We start from the raw sequence: 17,498 nt of genomic DNA, 5'->3' as shown, positions 1-17,498 counted from the left end.
TGCTTTAGGAGCACTCACATGGCTGCAGTAGTGTGTATTCTGTGAGGGGGGGGGGGGGGGGGGTTGAAGTTCCAAGGTAAAACTGTCCCTGTGTTAATGTCATGGGATGTTGCTATTTGATGGCCATGTGAAGAATGGCACCATGGTTTCTTCAGAAAAGTGATTAACGGTTGTTTATCTGATCAAGTTATATGGACTCTATGGCGTAGGAGGGACAGAGGGAAGAAAACTCAAATCTGGCCCATCATTGGGTCGTGGCGGGTGATGTGCTAGACACGAACCTACGACTGTATTGAAGGGTGTTACTATCCAACATATATATTTAAGACCCCAATTTTCACCCAGGTATTAAGTGAGATGAGAGTTACGATCATGTTATAAGCATGTTATGATCATGTTATAATCATGTTAAGATTGTGTTATAAGAATGTTTTAGGGATGATTATAAAGAAAATAAACAGATCTGAGTCTCTGCAGCTGCTTGGGCAGGCTGACTGTATTGGTGTACTAATTTCTTATCATGACATTCTGTTGGATTCTATGGTAGTTCATATACATATTATCAAAATATAGAAAGTCCCCCAGGCCCCTCTTTGTCTGTTACGTAGGAAAGGCTGAGAAACGATACACCATGATGAGAGGGTTTTATATCTTCAACTCTTTTAGATAGACGTATACCTCCACTAATATAACCCAATAAAGACAGGAGTTTTTTCCTGACCATGTGACCTGACCGGTAAAAACTCTGGGCCCTGGTCAGGTCACATGATCAGATAAAAATAAAACTCCTGGCCCTAATGATAATTCATAAAACATCTCAGGACATCCACGACAGAAATATAGGATGTTGTACATAGACAACAAGCCCCTCACTCTAAGGCTGTGTTTGTTTTTAATCAATTACATCACTTTAGTGGGACAGCTGCTCGCAGGCTGGTGGTGGTTGGAGCTGTCCTCGGTATAAAAGGTGGAATTGAGAAGTGAGAAGTTTGTTCGTAGTGATGGTTGGTGCTGTAGTGCACTGAGTTATAGTGGAGTGATAAACGGGGGTCTATGCAGGGTTGGGGGTGAGGTCTTCCAACACCCCCCCCCCCCCCACACACACACACACTTCAGTCCTCCTCCCATTTCACTATCGTATCCTGGTAAAGAGATTCAACACCGACTTGGACTCCTGAAGGAAGAACACAACAACAAAAAACAACAAGGAAGTTCTTTATTTGATATGATCAAGCAGCAAACCTGTGACTGGCCAAATGAAAAACAACAATGACCAGATGTGTTCCGTTCACTAACCTTGGTGCAGCGCGTCTTACTGAAAACGTTCCAGAAACGTAGAGTCTCGTCTCCCGCCCCCGTCACAATGGCCTCTCCGTCTGGTGACACAGCCTTGAGGAAAGGGACCAGAAAGAGTTGAATATTGAGTTTGAGGTTGTACTTTCTACCATGGTTGCAAAATTCCAGGAACTTTCAATACATTCCCTGGTTTTCCAGAAATCCTGGTTGGAGGGTTCCAGATTTCCTGCTTATTCCGAGAATCCTCCAACCGGGATTTCGGGAAAACCAGGGAATTTATTGAAAGTTCCTGGAATTTTGCAACCCTACTTTCTACATATGTCATACTGAGGAAGGGGGCAAATTGGTGGTGCTGGTGATGATGATGATGGCTTTGAAGAAGATTTGCTGTGTTATTCAATATTACAGACACCCAACTACTGCTAGACAGACAACACAACATTTCCATTGACTTCCCCTCCATCCGTCTCACCAGGTATAACACTCTGTAGGAGTGTCCCGTCAGCTTGGCCACCTGGTTAAGAGAGGGGTACTTCCACACCAGGATCTGGTTCTGAGAGTAGCCATGGGTGCTCACCTGAAACACATGATAGTGTACACCCATTCATTACTTATGAACACTGTCCTGACAAATATCATTTTACAATCAAAACACTGTCAACTAATAAAAGTATTTGTTGGAGCAATCGAGTGTGCAATCCCAACTTCACTATTGCAAGACTTATTTCAGCCTAGTGTTCCATGAAAAGTGATGTGCGACGTTTGACTACATAATTCTACTCTGTGGTGAAAGAAAATCGCTTAGGACCGGATATGCAGGAAAGCTGTTGTTGATGGCCGATGCGTCGGAGAGCAGGTATTAAGTAGTGCCTCACCAGCTCATTGGCGTGCTTGGACCAGGCCAGGTTGCAGACCTGGGAGCCTGTGTCAGTGCTCTGCAAGGCCTGGCCTGTCAAGGTGTTCCAGAAGCGCAGGCAGCGGTCCGCCGTGCCCCCTCCGGACACCAGCAGCCCGTGCTGGTGGGGTGACCAGGCTATGGCCTTCACTGCAGCCAGGTGGTCACTGTACTGCTGCAACGGGAGCAGGCTGGAGCTGTTCCACACCAGCAGCTGACGAGAAGGGAGGGTGCGTTTAGTATCACAAATGTTGTGAGAATGTTTTGAAATGGAGCTGAATAAAAGAGGGGTTACAGATCCCGTTCAGTATTGTAAATGTTGCGACAATGTTTCAAGTTGAGCTGAATGAAAAGGGGGGAGGTTCAGATTCACAATGTTGAGAGATTGTCTGAAGCTGTTTGAAAACATCTGTGTTCTATTATTGGAGAACATCATGTAGTACCTCCCCGCTGTCTCACTCAGTTTCTCCCTACTGAACAGGAGCCTGTGATGTGAATAAGACCCTGAGGTGGTCCTGCTCACCTTGTTGTCGTTGCCCCCGGAGGCCAGGTGCTGGTGGTCGGGGGACCACTTGAGGCCACACACCTCCTGCCTGTGGCCCTGGAGCCTCCTCTCAGCGGACGGAGGGGTGCGGACATCCCTCTGGAGGATCACACGGTCCCTACTGCCTGAAGACAGCTGTTCTCCGTTCCACGCCAGTGCTCCTGGAGAGAGGGAGAGAGAGAGGAAATCCTCCATGTTACAGTCCCATTCCATCTGGTATTACCTAAGCAATTATATATATTATTATTTATCCAATAGGCATAGGACGTGTCCGGAATCTGTCTTGCCTACTACTTACTAAAACTACATACTGTGTACTAATCGTACTACATACTAATTAGAACGTACTGTTTAGTAAAAATTTATGCAGTAAGCAAAAACGATTAACATACTAGGCTTACCAATACAGAAAATGTGTCATCTAAAGTGCAATTAGGCGCCATTTGTTAATTTTGGTATAGTGTGTCCCCTATATGACTATCAGCTGATTATCAGCTGTTGTCAAACACACATGGGTCTGAAAATACTATTCTCTTCCTCAATTACATACAACAAATTCGTACAGTACTCAATGAAAAGTCGAAATGAGTATGACATCCTGGCATTTAAAGCATACTACATTTTCGAAATTTGACATACTAGTACGGATATTCGGACACGGCCAATGTATAAGAAAATACCAGGCAAATATCAGACTGTAAAAACCAAGTCCTCTCAAAGAATAGATCTTGCCACACACATGAACATATACACAGATACAAAAACATATAAATCGACATGCATCACTGACCGACGCGGGCCGAGTGGCCTTCCAGACTGGTGAGCTTTCTCCCTCCAGCTGCGTCCCAGATCTGAACGTAGCCCTTATGGGTTCCCACGGCAACTAGGCTCCCCTGACAGGATGGATACAACACAGGCCAGTGAGTGATTAGATGTAAGGTAGATGATACATATCTTGTTAAGAGTGTCAGTCTTCCTTTATGAACACTAAATGCCCCAGTTTTCCTCATAAACATTTTTATCAACAGAATGATCACAGATATTGGGCAGGGCTGAAAACTCACCCTTTCGTTCCAACACACTGACGTCACAGAGTCCCCATCCACTGACAGGTCACATAGTCTTGTCACCTACAGGGATAAATACACGGATAGAAAATAAGCAATAATAGAGGTTTGTGTCCTCTTCTCCAGTCTCACCTGGCCCCTCCCCTTCCTCTCACCTGGCTGGTGCAGGCGCTCCACAGGTACACACAGGCCCCCAGGCCCACAGACAGCAGGTTGCCAGCGGACCAGTCTACCAGGTTGAGGTAGAAGTCATCCTGCAGCTCAGGGGCATCCAGCACTTTGAAGGGGATCTTGGAGATCTTACGGGCTGGCTTCCGAGGGGAACGCAGGAGCTTGTGACTAAACAAACATGGGGGTGAGGGAGGGGTAAGGGTCAGTGTATTGTATTTTTGCTTTAGCAGACATGTATATTGGATGGATGTAACATACAGTATTTGTGCCTGTATATCGGATGGATAGAAAACCCAACATCACACTTAAAGCCAGTTAAGGCTCGAATCCGTATTTGGTGAAACTTCCATGTCCGTTTGGGATATTACAACAACAAAGATGTTTTTTCAAACAATTAACACATTTCCCCCCCCCTCGTAGATCGTTGCACGCGGGATAGAACAGCAGAATATATATACCGTTTTCGTTTTTACAACGTCCACGCTGCCGGACACTCCTCTCCTCCGTTTCATCAACAAAACAATAACAAAGGGGCTGGGGCGAACAGTGGTGCTATTTCACCAAATGCAGATTCTAGTTTTAAAGGGACATTTCAAAAATGTTCAACTTCATATTCATCATCTCCAGCACCACCATATGTGAAAATGCTGGAGATGATGAATATGAAGTTGAACATTTTTTAAATGTCTCTTCAAGGCCAGTGGTTGTCTAAGCACTAGTCCATGGACTGGACTCATCCGTACCTCTTGTTGCTGAGTGGGGATAGAGAGTATGGCGAGACTTCATTGCCACTGTCGAAAGGCACTCTCTTAGTGTGGACTGTGTACTATGGAGGAAGAATTCAAATGAGAATGTTAATTGTGAGGATAGGTTGCCACGCTGTATATCTGTGGTTTTGTGCTGGGGCTCGGGGGTCTCTCTCTCTCTCCCCGTCTCTCACCCTGAAGAGGCTGTGTGTGTCCTGGGAGAGGACGGTGTGGCGGCAGTCGTCAGTGTGGGGGTCTGGAACGCTCTCTATACCCGCTCCCAGCAACTCGTTCCTCAGCAGGGCAGCATATGCCACAGTGTCTTTCCCTGTGTCTGACCCAGCATCCTTGGACCTGTGGTTCTGGTTGGGAGATTGACAGTTCTCCTGTGGAGAATGAGCAGGTCAATAAGGGGTTGAAAATGGTATTGCCAACGTTGTGGAAACCAATGCACATGCGTGCACAAACATACATATCAATGAGTAAGTGAGAGAGAGATGGTGGCTGAGAGAGTATATAGTTTGTGGTACACGATTGGAGGAAAGGTGTGTTGCTTACATTGGCATAGTGGAAGTTGATACTCCAGTTGCTTCCAGCACGGGTAGGAATGAATCGGTCCCCAGACTTGACACTGAGAGGACTGCAGGTCGCACCTCCAGACTGAAATGGATGGACAAACAAACAGTGTCAACGTGCAATTGGTAAAACATTTGGTTGAATGCACTACTACACAACGCTTTTCACTTTCTATACAAGACAACCGTCCAGATTGGTTCAAAATTGATTACTTGTTAATATCTATCCAAACACATCTATTTCTGTTCTCTCCCCAATCCTTTTGCCGGTAGTTATGTTTTTAATACCAGAGATACAGCTGATCGCCTTTCTCACCTTAGTCAGCTGGCCCTCTGGTAGGTTCTGATGGTTGATTTGCCTCAGCAGCCTTCTCTCGTATTCCTGGTCCATTTTACAAGAGCACAACCACTACCAGCAACTCTGTCCAGTCCCCCCCCACCCCCCACCCCACCCCTTCCCCTCCCTACACTTCACTCTCTCTGGCTCAGTCTGCAGACAGAGACCCCCACTGGCCTCCCATCCCAGGAGGAAATAGAATGTCAGAGTTGAGGTGTAAAACAGTTATCCTGGTCAGTGGTCAACCATACTAATGACTGACACAACTGCAAAGTAGCAAGGCAAGCTGCCCTGACTGCACACTAGGAAGCTGCCCTGACTGCACACTGGCAAGCTGCCCTGACTGCACACTAGGAAGCTGCACTGATGTACTAGTTAGCTCCTGCAAGAAAGCCAAATAACTGGCTAAATTTCGACTGGTAAATTAGAGAATAACTAGGGTGACGTTTCAGGGTAAAATAAATATCGTGGCTGTGCAAGAACTCTGCAAAATGTGTGCTGATGTCAGTCACACCGTTGTCATGGTATCATCCCCCTGCAAACAGCTGCTAGCAGCAATAATCAGATGACGACACACAATACAAGAAAGGTATTTCTTACTACTGGTTAGCTCAAGTAAAAAGCAGACGTATCGCCATGTTTAGTTCAAGACAGACCACCCATAGCCTTTAAAATGCCTCAATCGCCCACGAATTTGTTGACGTTTTCCCAATGACAAGGATAATTCCTGGTTTTTGTCCTGAAGATACCAGCACCATCAAATTTTCATCGCAACCACTGAGCCAAAGATTTTTATAACTAAACCTCTCATTGTTCTATCTGTGACTGAGCTATAAAGATCGCAACTCTTGGGTGTTGTTTATGTCTGAATCAAGATGGCGACGATCAGCTGGACTGCGATAGACGCAGAGCTCAACAGCGACACGTGGCGTATGTTATGAGCACTGAGGTAGGTTATGAGAAATTGTTCCTGAGAAGAATAAAATGGGAATGCAGCCAACGTTTAGCAGTCTATTGCAAAAGTAAACCATCATAATGATGATTTGACTAAACCCACATATCCTCATCCTGACACCCCTTTTCTCATCATCATCATTAGCCACTTAGCAGACGCTTTTATCCAAAGCGGCTTACAGTCATGCGTGCATACATTTTCATGTATGGGTGGTCCCGGGGATCGAACCTACTACCCTGGCGTTACAAGCGCCGTGCTCTACCAGCTGAGCTACAGAGGATCATCATAGTTGATAGAATTTCAGGTTGGTGTAAATATAATTGTAGTTTTTCAAATTCCCAGAAGGGGGCAACATTCCTTCAGGGTTTTAGGCAGCTTTGGAAAGGAAGTGTGTTCAGACTGGACTCCACTCCCTCTGGGGAGGAGAAGTTGAACTTCTGGAGTAGGGTGGTGAAGAAGAGGAAGAGCTCCATCCTGGCCAGCTGTTCCCCAGACACAACCTCTTCTGAAGAGTAACACACACAAAAACACACCCACAGGTTAAGTTATTCTTATTCAATCTTGTTCTGAGGGCAGCTCTGCTGAGTGTGTGAGTGGTTGGAATTAATGTGATTGGTTGGAATGAGATGGAATAAGGAAAACTCCAATCTGCACACAAACGTGCTGCTGTATCCAATGGATTGTGTCTATGAGGCCCAGGTCTATGTGTGCAATTGTATAAGCAACATGCATGTATCTTTCAGTGCCTGACTTTTTCCTGAACCCATATAATTAAGACATATTGCTGGACTAAAACACACTTTCAATAGAGATTCTCTATTGACTGTGGTTTTTAGTATAGAAGAAGGCTTAATGTATAAGTACATGCAGCAAAGGCATGAAAGCCTCCTTCCGCACAAACTTCCCATCAGCCTCCAGGAAGTTCTCAGGGTCGAAGCTGTCTGGCGTCTCCCATTTATTCTGATCAGCCAATACAGAGGAGAGGAGGAACACCACCATAGTACCCTACACACCAAATACAGCAGGACCTTATCATAATTATCCTCATCGTCATCATTATCATTATTATTATCATCATCATGTTTCAGTGTGTCATGGGGATAGTATATCTTCATCCAACAACATAAGCGATTCTGTTGGGACCTTGGGCATCCCTTATGTCCCAACAGAATCCCTCATGTTGCCGGACGAAGCTAGGGCCAGTATTGCATGAGCATCAGATACAAGGAGAACCCTGTATATACATATGATCCTAAAACAGCTTAAATCTTTCATTTACAATCTGTAGAAACTATGAGAATAGAAAGGTTCAGAACTTTTGTGAAACATCACAGCACAGTTGAAAAATATATGGCAAATATAAATAAAAAATGGATGGTGTTAAGGGATATATGGGAGGGGTTGAGTGGAGCTGAAGTGGGATTAAAAACAACAACATAACTAATGTAAAATATGCTGTGTCCGTAAAATGTATATAGGTTCAGAACTTTTGTGAAACAGCACAGTTAAAAATCTATGGCAAAATAGAAATCAAACTGGATGGTCTTCAGAGATAGATGGGAGGGGTTGATGGTAGCTGAAGGATGGGATTAAAAACAAACAATAGAGAACTATTGTAAAATACATTGTGTCTGTAAAATGTATATAGTATGTATGAGCTGGAAGTAGAAGCCTAAGTGTTGTTGTCCATTAGTTTACTCTAATTAGGGGAGGGGTGGTAGGGTTAGGGGGAAATAATAAAGGAAAGTATTTAGACCCCTTGACTTTTTCCACATTTTGTTACGTTACAGCCTTATTCTAAAATTGATTAAATTGTTTTTCCCCTCACCAATCTACACACAATACCCCATAATGACAAAGTAAAAACAGGTTTTTAGAAATGTTTGTAAAGTTATTCAAAATAAAAAATGGAAAAATCACATTTACATATGTATTCAGACCCTTTACTCAGTATTTTGTTGAAGCACCTTTGGCAGCGATTACAGAATTGACTCTTCTTAGGTATGACGCTACAAGCTTGGCACACCTGTATTTGGGGAGTTTCTCCCATTATTCTCTGCAGATCCTCTCAAGCTCTGTCAGGTTGGATGGGGAGCATCGCTGCACAGCTATTTTCAGGTCTCTCCAGAGATGTTCGATCGGGTTCAGGTCCGGGCTCTGGCTGAGCCACTCAGGGACATTCAGAGACTTGTCCCGAAGCCACTCCTGTGTTGTCTTGGCTGTGTGCTTAGTGTCATTGTCCTGTTGGAAGGTGAACCTTCGCCCCGCTCTGGAACAGGTTTTCATCAAGGATCTCTTTGTTCCGTTCACTTTTCCCTCGATCCTGACTAGTCTCCCAGTCCCTGCCGCTGAAAAACATCCCCACAGCATGATGCTGCCACCAGCATGCTTCACCATAGGGATGGTGCCAGGTTTCCTCCAGACGTGACGCTTGGCATTCAGGCCAAAGAGTTCAATCTTGGTTTCATCAGACCAGAGAATCTTGTTTCTTATGGTCTGGGAGTCTTTAGGTGCCTTTTGGCAAACTCCAAGCGGGCTGTCATGTGCCTTTTACTGAGGAGTGGCTTCCGTATGGCCACTACCATAAAGGCCTTATTGGTGGAGTGCTGCAGAGATGGTTGTATTTCTGGAATGTTCTCCCATCTCCACAGAGGAACTCTGGAGCTCTATCAGAGTGACCATCGGGTTCTTGGTCACCTCCCTGACCAAGGCCCTTCTCCCCCGATTGCTCAGTTTGGCTGGGCGGCCAGCTCTAGGAAGAGTCTTGGTGGTTTCAAACTTCTTCCATTTAAGAATGACGCAGGCCACTGTGTTCTTGGGGAACTTCAATGCTGCAGAATTTTTTTGGTACCCTTCCCTAGATCTGTGCCTCAACACAATCCTGTATCGGAGCTCTGCGGATAATTCCTTCGACCTCATGGCTTGGTTTTTGCTCTGACGTGCATTGTCAACTGTGGGACCTTATATAGACAGGTGTGTGCCTTTCCAAATCGTGTCCAATCAATTTAATTTACCACAGGTGGACTTCAATCAAGTTGTAGAAACATCTCAAGGATGATCAATGGAAACAGGATCCACGTGAGCTCAATTTCTGTCAGGGCGTGTGTAGGTGTAGTGTAGGAAATCAGATGCAGGACGCAGACGGTAGGTTCCAAAAGCTGTATTCCGGCCCAAACACAGGCAACAGGGCAACTAAGCCCAACAGCTAAACTACGCACAAGGCGTATAGGCAAAATGCGCACAAACAGGTGCGACAAAATGAAGTAGTGCACGAAACAAGTGCAATCGAGCTCCAGCGCAGTGGAGAGAATATGCTCAACCGAGCAAACACAACACTGACGAAAAACAATCATACACAACACATGACAAACGGATGTCGGATGCCTCCGATGGAACTCCGTCAGAAGCGATGGGTCCAACACGTCTCTCCTCGGCACCCAGCACCGCTCCTCCGGACCGTACCCCTCCCACTCCACTAGATACTGGAGACCCCCCATCCGACGTCTCGAATCCAAGATGGATCTCACGGAGTACGCCGGTGCCCCCTCGATGTCCAACGGGGGCGGAGGAGTCTCCAAGATCTCATCGTCTTGGAGTGGGCCCGCTACCACCGGCCTGAGAAGGGACACATGGAACGAGGGGTTAACACACTTATACTCCACAGGTAGCTGTAATCTATAACAAACCTCGTTCAACCTCCTCAGGACTTTAAATGGCCCTACAAACCGCCGACCCAGTTTCCGACAGGGCAGGCGGAGGGGCAGGTTTCTGGTAGAGAGCCAGACTCGATCACCAGGTGCGTACACCGGTGCCTCACTGCGGTGGAGATCAGCGCTCGCCTTCTGACGTCGGAGGGCCCGCTGCAGGTGGACGTGTGCAGCGTTCCAAGTCTCCTCCGAGCGCCGCACCCACTCATCCACCGCAGGAGCCTCGATCTGGCTCTGCTGCCAGGGTGCCAGAACCGGCTGGTAACCTAACACACATTGAAATGGGGTTAGGTTCGTGGAGGAATGGCGTAGGGAATTCTGGGCCATCTCGGCCCAGGGAACGTACCTTGACCACTCCTCCGGCCGGTCCTGGCAGTATGTTCTGAGAAACCTACCCACATCCTGGTTTACGCGTTCCACCTGCCCATTGCTCTCCGGGTGGTAGCCCGAGGTGAGACTCACCGAGACCCCCAACCGCTCCATAAACGCTCTCCAGACCCTGGAGGTGAATTGGGGACCCCGATCAGCCACAATGTCCTCGGGCACCCCGTAGTGCCGGAACACATGGGTAAACAGTGCCTCGGCGGTTTGCAGGGCCGTAGGAAGACCCGGCATGGGGAGCAAACGACAGGCCTTAGAGAACCGGTCCACAACGACCAGGATGGTGGTATTCCCTTGGGAGAGGGGAAGATCTGTTATAAAGTCCACTGAGAGGTGGGACCATGGCCGTTGTGGAACGGGCAGGGGTAGCAACTTACCCCTAGGTAAATGTCTAGGCGCCTTACACTGGGCGCACACCGAGCAAGAGGAAACATAAACCCTCACATCCCTAGCCAACGTGGGCCACCAGTACTTGGCACTAAGACAGTGCACTGTCCGGCCGATACCCGGATGTCCAGAGGAGGGTGACGTGTGAGCCCAATAAATCAATCGATCCCGAACCTCGAGCGGAACGTACTTCCGACCCTCCGGGCACTGTGATGGACTAGGGTCGGTGCGTAACGCCCGCTCGAGTTCAGCATCGATCTCCCACACTACCGGCGCCACCAGACACGACGCAGGCAGTATGGGAGTGGGCTCCACGGACCTCTCCTCCGCGTCATACCGCCGAGACAGCGCATCTGCCTTGCCATTCTGTGACCCAGGGATGTACGTGATCTTAAACGTAAACCTGGTCAAGAACATACTCCATCTTGCCTGGCGAGGGTTCAGCCTCCTCGCCGCTCGGATGTACTCCAAGTTACTGTGGTCCGTCAAAATGAGGAAAGGGTGTTGAGCCCCCTCAAGCCAGTGCCTCCACACCTTTAGAGCCTGTACCACGGCTAACAGCTCCCTGTCCCCTACGTCATAGTTCCGCTCCGCCGGACTGAGCTTCTTAGAGTAAAAAGCACAGGGGCGGAGTTTAGGTGGCGCGCCAGATCGTTGTGAAAGCACGGCTCCTAACCCGGCCTCCAACGCGTCCACCTCTACTTGGAACGGCAAAGAGGGATCCGGGTGCGCCAGCACTGGGGCCGAGGTAAACAGGTCCTTCAGCCTCCCAAACGCCCTGTCCGCCTCGGCCGACCACTGCAGACGCACCGGACCCCCCTTCAACAGAGACGTGATGGGAGCTGCCACCTGTCCAAACCCCCGGATAAACCTCCTGTAGTAATTTGCAAACCCCAAGAACTGCTGCACCTCCTTCACAGTGGTTGGTGTTTGCCAATTACGCACGGCCGACACTCGATCTACCTCCATCCTCACCCCTGACGCAGACAACTGATAACCCAAAAAGGAGACCGACTCCTGGAAAAACAGACACTTCTCTGCCTTCACATACAGGTCGTGCTCCACCAGCCTCCGCAACACCTTGCGCACCAGGGCTACATGCTCGACACGGGTAGGTGAGTACACGAGAATGTCATCAATGTACACCACCACCCCCTGCCCCTGCATGTCCCTGAAGATCTCATCCACAAATGATTGGAAAACTGATGGAGCGTTCATCAACCCGTATGGCATGACCAGATACTCGTAATGGCCCGAGGTGGTACTAAAGGCTGTTTTCCATTCATCGTTCTCCCTGATGCGCACCAAGTTGTACGCGCTCCTGAGATCTAGTTTCGTGAAGAAACGCGCCCCATGCAACGACTCAGTCATGGTCGCAATCAGCGGGAGTGGATAACTATACTTCACCGTAATCTGATTGAGACCACGGTAATCGATGCATGGGCGCAAACCACCATCCTTTTTCTTCACGAAAAAAAAACTCGAGGACGCGGGGGAAGTGGACGGCCGTATGTATCCTTGTCTCAGTGATTCGTCTATGTAAATCTCCATAGCTTTCTTCTCCTCCTGAGACAGAGGATACACATGGCTCCGTGGGAGCGCAGCTCCTGCCTGGAGGTTTATCGCACAATCCCCCTGCCTATGGGGTGGCAACTGCGTCGCCCTCGCCTTACTAAACGCAATAGCCAAATCCCCATACTCAGGTGGAATGTGCAATGCGGGCACCTGGTTTGGACTCTCCACCGAGGTAGCCCCTACGGAAACGCCCAAACATCTACCCACACACTGAGCAGACCACTCCATCAGAGCCCTCTCCTGCCACGAAATCACTGGGTTATGGGTACTCAACCAGGGCATTCCCAGCACCACCGGATACGCAGGAGAGTCAATCAGGAACAGCTGAATCATCTCCTGATGACCCCCCTGCGCACACATCCTAAGTGGCGCCGTGACCTCCCTGATCAAGCCCGTACCCAACGGACGACTATCTAGGGCGTGAACGGGAAAAGGAACATCAACAGGAATGAGGGGAATCCCTAACGCTAAACAAAACTTTTTATCAATAAAATTCCCAGCTGCGCCTGAATCTACCAGCGCCTTATGCTGGGCATGAGGTGCTACCTGTGGAAAACATACAGGCATACAAAAATGGGCAACAGAGAGCTCTGGGTGAATGGGGCGCCTACTCACCTGGAGGGAATCCCCAGTGCGGGGCCTGTCGTCATCTCCCCTAGGAGGCCATCCCCAGCACCTAGCCGCGGTGTGTCCTCCCCGGCCACAGTTGGTGCAGTGGATGGACCCCCTAGCCTGCCGACTCCTCCTCTCTCTAGCGCCAGCGCCCCCGAGCTCCATGGGACAAGGCTCGGAGGCGCTGGAGGGTGGAATGGACGGACCCTCCGCAAGACGTCCGCGGGTAGCCAGCAGGGTATCCAGCCTGATGGACATATCCACCAGCTGGTCGAAGGTGAGACTGGCGTCCCTGCAAGCCAGCTCCCGACGGACGTCCTCTCGTAGGCTGCATCGGTATAGATCGATGAGGGCCCGATCATTCCACCCTGCATCTGCCGCCAGAGTACGGAATTCGAGTGCGAATTCCTGGGCACTTCTCCTCCCCTGTCGGAGGAAGACCAGACGCTCCCCCGCCGCTTTCCCCTCCGGGGGATGGTCAAACACCGCCCTGAAGCGGCGGGAGAACTCAGTGTACGTAATGGTCGTGGCGTCTATCTTCCTCCACTCCGCGTTGGCCCACTCCAACGCTTTTCCGGCCAGGCAGGAGATCAGAGCGGACACGCTCTCGTGCCCTGAAGGTGCCGGGTGCACGGTGGCCAGGTATAGCTCGACCTGGAGCAGGAATCCCTGACACCCAGCCGCTGTCCCGTCGTAAGCCCTCGGGAGAGATAGTCGGACTCCTCGAGGTTCCGGTGCTGGAACGGGCGGGCTGGCCGATGGTGCTGGCAGGGCGGGCGGTGGTGGAGGCGAACCCCAGCCTCGGAGTGTGGTAATCACCTCCTGCAGGGCGTTCCCCATCTGCAGGAGTTGCTCCTGCTGATCCCGAACCTGGGCTTCCAGTCTTGTCTGGGCTGCTTCGGCTCCTGCTGATTCCATGGTTGGTGTATGATTCTGTCAGGGCGTGTGTAGGTGTAGTGTAGGAAATCAGATGCAGGACGCAGACGGTAGGTTCCAAAAGCTGTATTCCGGCCCAAACACAGGCAACAGGGCAACTAAGCCCAACAGCTAAACTACGCACAAGGCGTATAGGCAAAATGCGCACAAACAGGTGCGACAAAATGAAGTAGTGCACGAAACAAGTGCAATCGAGCTCCAGCGCAGTGGAGAGAATATGCTCAACCGAGCAAACACAACACTGACGAAAAACAATCATACACAACACATGACAAACACAACGAGAAACTTATAGGACACTAATCACGTAAAACAGAAACAGGTGTGACACAAACAGACAAAAGCAAACGAACATGAAACATCTATCGGTGGCAGCTAGAATTCCGGAGACGACGAGCGCCGAAGCCTGCCCGAACAAGGAGGAGAGGCAGCCTCGGCCGAAACCGTGACAATTTCAAGTCTCATAGCAAAGGGTCTGAATACTTACAGTGGGGAAAAAAAGTATTTAGTCAGCCACCAATTGTGCATGTTCTCCCACTTAAAAAGATGAGAGAGGCCTGTAATTTTCATCATAGGTACACGTCAACTATGACAGACAAAATGAGAAAAAAATCCAGAAAATCACATTGTAGGATTTTTAATGAATTTATTTGCAAATTATGGTGGAAAATAAGTATTTGGTCAATAACAAAAGTTTCTCAATACTTTGTTATATACCCTTTGTTGGCAATGACACAGGTCAAACGTTTTCTGTAAGTCTTCACAAAGTTTTCACACACTGTTGCTGGTATTTTGGCCCATTCCTCCATGCAGATCTCCTCTAGAGCAGTGATGTTTTGGGGCTGTCGCTGGGCAACATGGATTTTCAACTCCCTCCAAAGATTTTCTATGGGGTTGAGATCTGGAGACTGGCTAGGCCACTCCAGGACCTTGAAATGCTTCTTACGAAGCCACTTCTTCGTTGCCCGGGCGGTGTGTTTGGGATCATTGTCATGCTGAAAGACCCAGCCACGTTTCATCTTCAATGCCCTTGCTGATGGAAGGAGGTTTTCACTCAAAATCTCACGATACATGGCCCCATTCATTCTTTCCTTTACACGGATCAGTCGTCCTGGTCCCTTTGCAGAAAAACAGCCCCAAAGCATGATGTTTCCACCCCCATGCTTCACAGTAGGTATGGTGTTCTTTGGATGCAACTCAGCATTCTTTGTCCTCCAAACACAACGAGTTGAGTTTTTACCAAAAAGTTCTATTTTCGTTTCATCTGACCATATGACATTCTCCCAATCCTCTTCTGGATCATCCAAATGCACTCTAGCAAACTTCAGACGGGCCTGGACATGTACTGGCTTAAGCAGGGGGACATGTCTGGCACTGCAGGATTTGAGTCCCTGGCGGCGTAGTGTGTTACTGATGGTAGGCTTTGTTACTTTGGTCCCAGCTCTCTGCAGGTCATTCACTAGGTCCCCCGTGTGGTTCTGGGATTTTTGCTCACCGTTCTTGTGATCATTTTGAACCCACGGGGTGAGATCTTGCGTGGAGCCCCAGATCGAGGGAGATTATCAGTGGTCTTGTATGTCTTCCATTTCCTAATAATTGCTCCCACAGTTGATTTCTTCAAACCAAGCTGCTTACCTATTGCAGATTCAGTCTTCCCAGCCTGGTGCAGGTCTACAATTTTGTTTCCGGTGTCCTTTGACAGCTCTTTGGTCTTGGCCATAGTGGAGTTTGGAGTGTGACTATTTGAGGTTGTGGACAGGTGTCTTTTATACTGATAACAAGTTCAAACAGGTGCCATTAATACAGGTAACGAGCGGAGGACAGAGGAGCCTCTTAAAGAAGAAGTTACAGGTCTGTGAGAGCCAGAAATCTTGCTTGTTTGTAGGTGACCAAATACTTATTTTCCACCATAATTTGCAAATAAATTCATAGAAAATCCTACAATGTGATTTTCTGGATTTTTTTCTTCTCAATTTGTCTGTCATAGTTGACGTGTACCTATGATGAAAATTACAGGCCTCTCTCATCTTTTTAAGTGGAAGAACTTGCACAATTGGTGGCTGACTAAATACTTTTTTCCCCACTGTATGTAAATAAGGTATTTCTGTTTTTAATTTTTAATACATTTGCAAACATTTCAAAAAACCTGTTTTCACTTTGTCATTATGGGGTATTGTGTGTAGATTGATGGGGGAAAAAATAATTTCATCCATTTTAGAATAAGGCTGTAACGTAACAAAATGTGGAAAAAGGGAAGGAGTCTGAATACTTTCCGAATGCACTGTATATTTACAAAAATAAGTGTAAGTCGCTCTGGATAAGAGCGTCTGTTAAATGACTAAAAAATGTATACAAAATGGTGTCACCTGCGTAGAGGTGGATCTGAGAGTCACCAGCAGCAAGAGCGATATATAGAGTCGGCCCGAGAATTGAACCCTGTGGCACCCCCATAGAGACTTCCAGACAACAGGCCCTCCGATTTGACACATTGAACTCTGTCTGAGAAGTAGTTGGTGAACCAGGCGAGGCAGTCATTTGAGAAACCAAGGCTATTTAGTCTGCCAATAAGAATGCGGTGATTGACAGAGTCAAAAGCCTTGGCCAGGTCGATGAAGACGGCTGCACAGTACTGTCTTTTATCGATCGCGGTTATAATATTGTTTAGGACCTTGAGCGTGGCTGAGGTGCACCCATGACCAGCTCGGAAACCAGATTGCATAGCGGAGAAGGTATGGTGGGATTCTAAATGGTCGGTGATCTGTTTGTTAACTTGGCTTTCAAATACTTTCGAAGGGCAGGGCAGGCTGGATATAGGTAATGAAAATAGACTTTCCATTGGTTCCATATAGCCTGTCGAGCATGGCGCACAGTGGTCTCCCACTAGACCCTCTTTCGCTGTGTTGAGGCCAGAAACACACACCATCTTCTCTGAGCCAAAGCTGATATGGAAGACATTTCCATGGATTGCAGCCATCTATGACACAAAAAAAGAGAGTACCTTCATGTCGAATTGCTATTTACTGTATCACGACCAGGTGAAATGTGGTACATTCAGTGTGGATTTATAGCTTCTTTATAATGTAGTTGATAACATACAGGTAACTGCCAAAATAAAGGAAACACTTGATTAAATGAGGGATACAAAGTACTGTATATTGAAAGCAGGTGCTTCCACACAGGTGTGGTTCCTGCGTTAATAAAGCAATTAACATCCCATCATGCTTAGGGTCATGTATAAAAATACCCAGTTGCCCATTATTTTGGCCCTTATGGCTAGAAGAAGATATCTCAGTGACTTTGAAAGAGGGGTCTCA

At 47.9% G+C, this 17,498-nt stretch overlaps 1 protein-coding gene across 1 annotated transcript; it reads right to left on the bottom strand.

The window, feature by feature from the left end:
- Positions 1-98: 98 nt before the first annotated feature.
- On the bottom strand, positions 99-6,527 carry fzr1b (fizzy/cell division cycle 20 related 1b). The gene is made up of 12 exons (XM_084139467.1): positions 5,611-6,527; positions 5,278-5,379; positions 4,914-5,105; positions 4,717-4,799; positions 3,958-4,141; positions 3,800-3,865; positions 3,526-3,628; positions 2,715-2,896; positions 2,172-2,405; positions 1,769-1,873; positions 1,297-1,389; positions 99-1,174 (listed from the first exon to the last, which is right to left on the bottom strand). Exons 1-12 carry the CDS (start codon positions 5,683-5,685, stop codon positions 1,133-1,135), a joined length of 1,461 nt encoding a protein of 486 aa, XP_083995593.1. The 5' UTR covers positions 5,686-6,527; the 3' UTR covers positions 99-1,132.
- Between the last annotated feature and the right edge of the window lie 10,971 nt (positions 6,528-17,498).

This window comes from Coregonus lavaretus (assembly GCF_964263955.1).
Source record: "Coregonus lavaretus genome assembly, chromosome: 23".
Taxonomy (NCBI): Eukaryota; Metazoa; Chordata; class Actinopteri; order Salmoniformes; family Salmonidae; genus Coregonus; species Coregonus lavaretus.
The sequence above is the reverse complement of the archived record's forward strand: the minus strand, read 5'-3'. Positions and strand labels throughout refer to the sequence as shown.